This window comes from Pholcus phalangioides, unplaced genomic scaffold (assembly GCF_987345545.1).
Source record: "Pholcus phalangioides strain wild (caught in Gottingen) unplaced genomic scaffold, Ppha-v1.0 ptg000015l_1, whole genome shotgun sequence".
Lineage (NCBI taxonomy): Eukaryota > Metazoa > Arthropoda > Arachnida > Araneae > Pholcidae > Pholcus > Pholcus phalangioides.
The window spans coordinates 61,358,375-61,367,513 of NW_028301608.1; the positions used below are offsets into that span (position 1 = coordinate 61,358,375).

The window sequence follows — 9,139 nt, forward strand, 5'->3', positions numbered from 1 at the left end:
ATCACAACACCGATAATGATTTTCTATAGCATAAACTGTTTTACTACTAATAAAATGTTCTGAAATTCGGTGATCCAACAAAAAATGATATAATCAGGTTTTTCTGATTAATCAATTATTTTTTAATCGCGATTAAATTTTTCGAAATTAATTGACTCGTTCAAATTTTAAATTTGGTTGAAATTTGCAATTAAAAATGCAAACTAACTGGATTTGTTTGACATAAACCCTACACAAACCTCAACGATGTTCAATGTTAACAAACCCCAATGCTCATATTGAAAACGCCTTAACAGAAAATTATAATTTAAAAAAAAGGAAAAAAATTACGAGATTTGCGAAGCATTTATCAATTTGACCAAATTTTTCTATAAAGCCGGGACTACACTCTAAAACTTTTATAATAGTTATTTTATAAAATTCAAAATGCAACCAATAAGCTAATCGGCTTACATTCGAGCGAATATAAGCAATAGGCTTATTGGTTTTTTTTCAAGCTTTATAAAAGATCTTTTATCTGACTTTTACAGTGTACTCCCGGCCTAACAAATATAATGGAATAATACAAATCGGTTTAGACAACTACGTGATGAATTCAGTTTTTAATTAATTTCGGAAGGGGTCCCAGTGTAAACGACAGTTTTCATATATCAGAAGCGTCAGCCCACAGACCCCCCTCCTGGAATATACGCGTAGTTTAGAATAATAGATTTCTTCGACCGAAGCTTTTCATCCATTCTCATACTTGGTTACATTTGAGTAATAAGTGCCTATGGCCAGGATTACAACATAAAAGTTTTCTAAAAATCCTTTTATAAAACTTGAAAAATATAACCAATAAGATATAATTGGTTGCATATCCTCAAACGTAACCTATGAGATTATTGGTTGTATTTTTTACGTTTTATCAAAAAGAGCTTTTACAAAACTTCTAAAGTGTAATTAGTAACAGCCTGCCAAATTACACTATAAAAGTTTGTTGAAAATTCTTTTATAAAAGTTAAAAATGCAACCAATAAGAGCATCGGTAACATTCTAGCAAATGCAATCGATCCTCTTATTGGTTGTATTTTTCGAGTTTTATAAATGAACTTTTATGAAACTTTTATAGTGCAATACAGGTCTTAGGCCGGGATTACACTATGCAATTATGATAAAAGATTTTTACAAAACTTGAAAAAAAAAACAACCAATAAACTTATTGGATACATTCCTTCGAATGTAACCGATACGGTTATTTGTTGTACTTTCAAGTTTTATAAAATAACTTTCTATAACTTTTATTATGTAATACCGGCCAAAAATAAATGAAATAAATTTTTAAAGCATCGATCAATATTATATTATGTGCTAATTATTATCAATTATTATAAGTGATCATTTGAAGGGGAGAGGGGGAAAGGTTGACAACTAAAAATAATCGATTTAAATTTTTTAACTTTAAATCGAAAGTTAAAGAATTAAGTTAAAAAATTTAAGTTGAAAGGTTCAATTGATTCACACTCTAGTTAATCAGAAAATTGTCTCATATATCCTCTCTGTGAGCTATATATATATTTTTTTTCATTATACATTTACATTTATACATTCTACACTAGAAAACTTTTGAATTGAAATTTTAAGACTTTTAAGGCTCTTGGGAAGAAAAAAAGCTGAAATATATTCGAAAATTTCATTTTTATGTTATCAAAATCAATCGCTTTTATCATGTTAAATTAATATTTCATCATTGCTTCTAGATAAGAATTTTTAAGTTACAACTTGAGGACCTCTTCGTCAAACACCAAGGGAACCAAGGACAGCCGCCTCCGCCTCATTACTATTCCATTGTCTTTGTTGTGAAACAAATTTCGAATATCCCCTTCACCCTATGCCCGGGTGTTTGCGAATCATCTTTTGAAAACAACTGTTTTGGGTGACATCTCTTAAAACTGATTTGATTCGATACAGTAAAACCCCTCAGATGCGGGCACTACACTTTTATGGCCAAATAATAAATCCCCCCGTGCATAATAAAAGCATGCTTTTCGGTCACCCCTCCTTTACGGACGAATTTTTTTGTCCCACCGGTGTCCGCAAAAGAGAGGTGTCACTATTTATTAATGTTGAGCTTTTTTCCTTAGCAACTGAATATTTGAATTTCTAAAAGAACTTAATGAAGTTTTTGTACTTATTACTGAGAGAAAAAATAAAGTTCTCATTCAGTCGTAACTTTATTGTACGAATTTAACTTTTCCATCAACTCCAGATTTTACCTCTGCGATGTCTGTATTTTTATAGATCATTTAATGATAATCAGAAAGAATCAAATCTCTACTTATAAACTCATCCAGCACATCCCCGATCTTCCTAATTCCACATATTCCCTACCTTTAGTTCAAAACACATTTGGTGTAACTCAAAAAACGTTTTAGTTTTCTCATTTCGAAGTTTTGTAATACCCTTCCCATCGAAATTAAAAAGAGAACTGTATACGTTTTCAAATTGAAAAAAAAGTTTGTCAAGCTCCACCTATTTCAAATTCCAGGTATTGAAATCCCTTTTTTATTTCATCCTGACATTTTCCTCTTAAAACAAAGCTTGAATATCCCCCCCCCCCCCAGTATTAATAACTCCGTATATAAACTAAATAGGAAAAAAAATGTTGTAAATAACATGTGCCCAATATTTTACTTTTTAATTGTAAAAAAAACGTAGAAAATTGTATATGTAGGCTACTGCAGTGGCATGGATATTGGATATACAGAGTGCATAGGTAACGGGGCGTAAGGCATTTTACTGGCGAACCGTCGGTACTAGAGGCATACTTTTTTTTTTATTTTTTATTTATTTATATAGACTAGACAAAATCAGAAACATACAAGGCAGAAAGACAAAACTAAAAAACAAACACTATTTGACCCAAAGGGATATAATCCTTCCGTAGGCCATAAACAGTAACACGAATGGACAATGAGGCATATTTCCAACTTGAAAAAGTATTCAAATAACGTGAAGTACTCAGGTATGTAATTCGTGTTGCAAGGGGTACTTATGAATATACTTATTAAAAAAAAAAATTAACTTTTTATACCGTTCCCGTGTGCCCGAAAACCCAATTAAAAAGTTGTTGTCCTGTCTCTTTCGATACCAAATAAAAAAATTCCATGTTTCTACGCGCAATATTAACTGAGATATTCTCGAATTAGAAAAACCTAGGAAGGGGGGGGGGGCAGCATTAAATACGGAAAACCCGTTTCACCAGCATTTAATGCAGTTTTTCTCCAACTTCCCTCCATTTTTCGAATTCAAATATCTCAGTGAATACTGCACTTAGAAAAGTGGACATTTTTTTGTTGGCGTGAGGAGAGATAACGTTTGACAGGACAATAACTTTCTAATTGGGTTTTTTAGCACAGCGTATCCACACAAAGAGTTAACATTTTTATTTTAATAACTATACAACCCCCTCTAGCAACATGAATGCCATATTTGTGCACTGCACGTTATTTGGATATTTTTCTAGCAGGAAGTAAGTCTCTACGATCAACGGTTTGCCAGCAAAATGCCATACGTCCTGTTATAGCATGCACACTGTACAGAATTTTATTATGAATATGTTGATTCATGTTCTTAATATTTCATAAGTATCATAATAAATCCCAGTTACAACATGCTTATTATTTACACTAATTGCACATATCCTGCCACCACTTATTATTAATTATTATACTAATTCCTTTACCTTTTTCTGTCTGATGTTTTTTTTTCCTTAACTTCCTCTATTGTCTTACTAATACATAAAATTATTATTTTTTTCTGTCATTAATTATTGTATTTTTTGTACTAAATTGCGACAGAATTTTATAATAATAATTTTAGCGTATACAAACATTTTTATTGTAATGACCAGTACAGGACTCGAACCCCTTTTTGTCTTTTTTTGTATTCAAATCTTACCTTTCTCTTGTAAATAATAAGCTGCCACTTATCAATGTGATCGGCGAAAACACCTGACTGTACAAATACATCGAGAGTATAAGATATTGCACAATTTTAATTCTTGAATGAATTTTTAATGTCATTGTAACAAAGTTTCACTATTTTGTAATTTTTGTGTGTGTTTGATTCTTAGTATTTCAAATTAATTTTTCCTCAAAGAATAAGAGGAAATCGATTTTTTTTTACTGAGTTTGTTTGCACAGTATCTGTTTTCTTTAGGCACAATAAATTACCGTGTGTGTGTGATGCTATCCCTTTTTTTTCATGCACTTTTCAGACAAAAATACGCCTCAGAACTTGTCTACCGGAAATGCATTTTCACTATGTTTCAGCTGTACTATGTAAGTTTTGTCCCACTGCAAATCTCCCCTGTTAAACACAAGATCCTTTCAGTATTCATTCTTCACAACCAACATTTTGAGGTCAGTGTCTCCAGACACATCATGAGAGAGACGTTCGCTGTATTGGATTACAAAATGGGGAGACAGAAAAATGGTAGTAAAATGAACGGTAATTGAAAAATTGTTACTTCATTTGAACACTTTTGACAAGAATGCGAAGGCCATTCTGTAAAAATCAATAATGGAAAGCAAAGCGATGAAATGAAAAAAAAATTCTCTATTTCTATTTTGGCATGAAGTATGAAGGCTAATTTTTTAGCTATTAGTTTCTTGCACTGATGAAAGACGGTCACGGTGAAATCCCAGGATTTACTAGTAACCGAAGCAAATTGATGAAAGCTCGAAATGGAAACGGTTATAAGTACCGTTAATATTAATTTATGAAGTGTTTTGAACATGTTGACTCTATCATTTGGAAACATTATGATAAAAAAAAACCAATTATAATTAAAAATCATTTTTATGGAAAAATAAATATATATATTATTAAGTATTAATAATTTAGTGGTGATTGGGCTTTCACCGATTGGTTTAGTAAAAGCCGAAAATAGGAACGTTCACGAGCATTTTTCAGACTTTTTTATCAGTTCGCTTTGGAAAATCCTAGGTTTTACCGGTCTTCAGGCTTTTACCATAACATATAATTATATAACTTGAATTTTCTTGAGAAATTTTAGTATTGTTTGTTGCATTATATTAACGCGTTACATTTTGAAGCTTTAAATCAATAACTTCAGAAAAAAATGTGGTACTAGCAGTAGGGTGACAGTAAAACTAATTTGACAAAACATCTTTTCTTTATAAGAGATATAGTTAATGACGAGAGACTTTCAATAAAGAGTACTTGCTGTGCCATAATTAGTTCTGTGCTCCATGCAAACTGTTTGATGGTGGTGATAACTGTAAAATATTCAACTGTAAAGAAGATAAAAAGAGACCCTAAATACGGACCTGCCTACGGTGTGCAATTGGTACACAACAACAATAACTCGACCTTTTGGAGAGTATGGACCACTTGAGTGGTTTGGTAATCTTTCATAGGCCACTTGATAAACGGTCGCTGGCCACAATCAAATAAAATGTTTTATGGCTGAATGTTTTTTCTTAAATTTTATAATGCACATAGTGAAAGTTTTAAAACCTAAACCACATTTTTTTTCACATGGGATCTATCTGTACTAGATATTGGTGCAATTTTAACCTCAGGCCCGTTTGAATCCATAGTGGAAATTACAATGGAAAGGACTCCGCTTTAATCACCAGCTCATTCAAAAATACCAAACGATGCTATTGTGAACAAATTTAATTCATTTCACCAAAATTAAGTTCGAGTTCGCGGGCCACAGAAGATGACTCCGACTGCCACATTCGGCTTCTGGGCTATGGGTTGGACATGCATATTACAGCCTAGTATAGATTTCCTTTAGAAATTAACTTTCCCTTCAGAAATAAAAACTTAACAAATCGGAAAGCTTTCAGTTAACTTTATATGTGCAAAATGATAAAAGGAAATAATTTACTATTTCCGAATCAATCAACTTCACATTGAAAGAAAAGGAAAAAAACAGCTGGAGAATTACGTATATGCATATAATTTAAATACTGTATCGAGTCTCGAAAATTTATCTACTCGACAAGAAATCCGGATGGCACTATTGTTTCCGTTGCATAGCGTCAATAATTAACATAATAACGTATAGTGAAAGGTTAACTGCGAGAACCGAGCAGTATATTTCGATCATTAAATTTTTTTCCTCATACAGTTATTTCAAAACATTTTCTTATACAAGTCGGCAACTCGAATTTTACAGATTGAGTAAAAACAGTGAAAAAGGCAACTTCTCGGTAGTTTCTATTATTGTTCTCCGGATTTCAGGGACAAATTTTCCCCTCATCTTTCCCCTTGTTTCTTAAACTTGAGTGAAAATCTTTTTTTTAAATCCTCCCCTCAGTTTGTCTCAACCCGTGAGGAAACTTCAAGGTCCTTTTTTTTCTCCCACATATTCCTTGTTTACGGAACTTTTCACATTTACTCACCGACTTGTCTTCACGAAGTTGTTCTTTTTCCCTCATAAGTTTATGGTCGCAGATAAAAACATGCATATAAACATGCTCTTTAAACAATGTCCATTGGATGGAAGGGTTTGATTAGATTTTCTCTTTGAATTGGGATTCATTTGACGCTTGGATTTGTTTATCGAAATTCTACATTGAACAACTTCTTAAATAGCAATATGCTAATCATTCTGACTAGCTAATTAGAGTAGAATATAAAATATTGTCGATTTTCACAAACGGTTATGTCTTTTACAAATGCACAAAAAAAAAAAAAAAATCGCAAAAAAAAAACAATCTTTGGATTTAACTTCATAATGCGTTAAAGTATGGTAAAGAATATTGTTACTGTGACATATTACGATATTAATCGGATCAATCAATCAGTACCCTACAAGTTTTTATTGATAAAAGAAAACAAATAAACCACAAGAGCATTTACTCCCGAAGAAAAATGTGTGTAAAATGCATTCAATTCATTCGATTGAGTATCTGATGCGCAAAGTATCTGCGCAGGTGCGAGTTGCTCTAAATTTACTCCTGTATGTTGGAATATTTTAAAAGCCCACAAAAATTGTTTATACAAGGTCCCGTAAAAGAAAATTACTTTGGTATGGGTCCTCGGATCAATAATTTTGGCGTTCCCCTAATCCCGTACATATAGTTAAAAATTAAATAAGGTTCTAAAAACCAAGTGTTGACAGAGGTGAACTCGTAATTTGCTTAAAGAACGGATTTTTTCCGACCTCTGAAATTGGGCTTTCTTTGACCGAATACACTCAAATAATTAAGTTCATTGCTATCTTCAAAGAAGCACCACTCAAAAGTGAAAATTTTCTTTCTTCTTCTTTTTTTAGTGAATTTTTATCGATAAATTCTATTTTGTGAACTTATTTCCCAGCTTATCGAAAACATTTTTTAATTTATGATGATAAAATGCTACAAAAAGATTTCTGTTTTACTCTTGAATAGATACACGAAAATTGAATTTAATAACTTATATGTAGATCATGTCACTCTACACTTGTTTATGCAAGATTTAAAGACAACTGGATGTTATGTAGTGATGATGGTTTTTTGAAAAATATAACTTTTAATTCTTTTTTTTTACATTTTCCTTGATGCTGCCCCGTTTTTTTTTTATGTTGATGTTTTAAAATGCAATTATGTGTTGCCACCTCCAAAACTGACTCTGCCAAACTAAATATCTATCTATGTACAAGGATTCCTCTTTAACCCTTCAACGTATAAATTTCATTTCATAACTTGAAATTTACCATTAGTTTCTGCGGATAAGAATCCAGTAGTACAGCAATTTAATTTTTCTTTTTGATGGCAGGTGAGTGGAATGGTTGATTATCGATTGCTTGCATCTTATCAACTACACGATGTGCATTAAAGGGTTAAGTTATTCACTAGGAATTTCAAATATGTTAGAGAACTTTGAATTTTTTTGTGTCTTCAAAATTTCAACATTTTGAATTTTAAGTCATCGAAATTTTCAATGATCGTCGGAAAAAATTTCATATTTTCCAAAACTTCTATGGACTTGGGAAAAAAAAAGAATATTTTATCAGTTGACCAGTGTCACAACAAAGTTAATAAAACATCTCTTACCGTTGATGCTGCCCATGGGTATGCCTTTAGAATTTCTTTTGCAACTCAGCAGCAGAAAAAACGTCTTATGATAAAGTTCTCCTACGAGCTCTTCGTATTTTGCACAACCCGTCAAAACAGCACCTTCATCGGCATTATTATCCCCGCTGGAACTCCGTCGAGATACTGCTGCGCTTATCCTCCTCCTTCTTCCCTTGCTGTATTTTTCTTCTACGCAGATAATAATACAACTTGGCTTAAAAGTTGACATTAAAAACTTCTTTGAAACGCATCGTCCAGAATTTAAAGAAAAGAAAAATCATTAGACGTCTATTTATGCTTCTTTTGAGGACACTAAACTAATAATAATAGCCTTTCACATGCGAAAGAGTCCAGAAAGAGACTCGTGGAAAGAGGGGGGTGGAAGGAAGAAGCTAGGTGGAGAGGAGATACAGAAAGGAACGAGAGAGTCTGTGGAAGACACTAAAATCTGCCAAGTATTATTTTTGAACAAGCAAGCAAAAAGGAAAAAAAATTCTTTTGCTGCTGTCATACAGATCAAGATGGATTGAGAAAAACGTTGAATCGAAGGTGGAGGAAGTGGGAGAGACGGCGGCAGAAAAGTATGCTCGATGTTCATTGGTCGTTCTGGCACGCTTCTCGGATCACGTGCGGTGTCTACTCGATGTTCTATTGGTCGCATGGTGGAAGTGTTTACGCCCAAACACGTGCTTTCTTCAAAACAGGCGTGTGATCTTTTCCTTTTACTGGACTTCAATTTTAATTCAGATGGAACAATTGAGGATTTCAATTAACACATTTGAAGGACTTTCAACTATTATACTTCTTAGAAAAATTTGAAACTTTAATTTGAAGGAATTTGATTATTTTTGTAACTTTCAGATGTTTTTCTTCTGTCCAGTATTTCAGTTTGAATGTCTTAGCTATTACAGTAGAACCTCTCATATCCAGACTCCTCGGGACCTAGGTGATTCCGGATTATCGATACACTTTTGTTTATTTCCTAAATTTATCTATTTAAAGTAGTAGTATAAGCACTCTGAGCACTTTGATTCATATTTTCCTTTGAAAAAAAAATTAATAAA

General features: G+C 32.5%; 1 protein-coding gene across 1 annotated transcript in view; it reads right to left on the minus strand.

The window, feature by feature from the left end:
• The window catches only part of LOC149076410 (protein lin-28 homolog), a 180,511-nt gene extending 171,970 nt beyond the window's left edge, over positions 1 to 8,541 (minus strand). Inside the window, exon 1 of the mRNA XM_089243964.1 lies at positions 8,055 to 8,541. Coding sequence (XP_089100090.1) covers positions 8,055 to 8,304 — 250 coding nt within the window. The 5' untranslated portion in view covers positions 8,305 to 8,541. The remainder of the gene's footprint in view (positions 1 to 8,054) is intronic.
• Between the last annotated feature and the right edge of the window lie 598 nt (positions 8,542 to 9,139).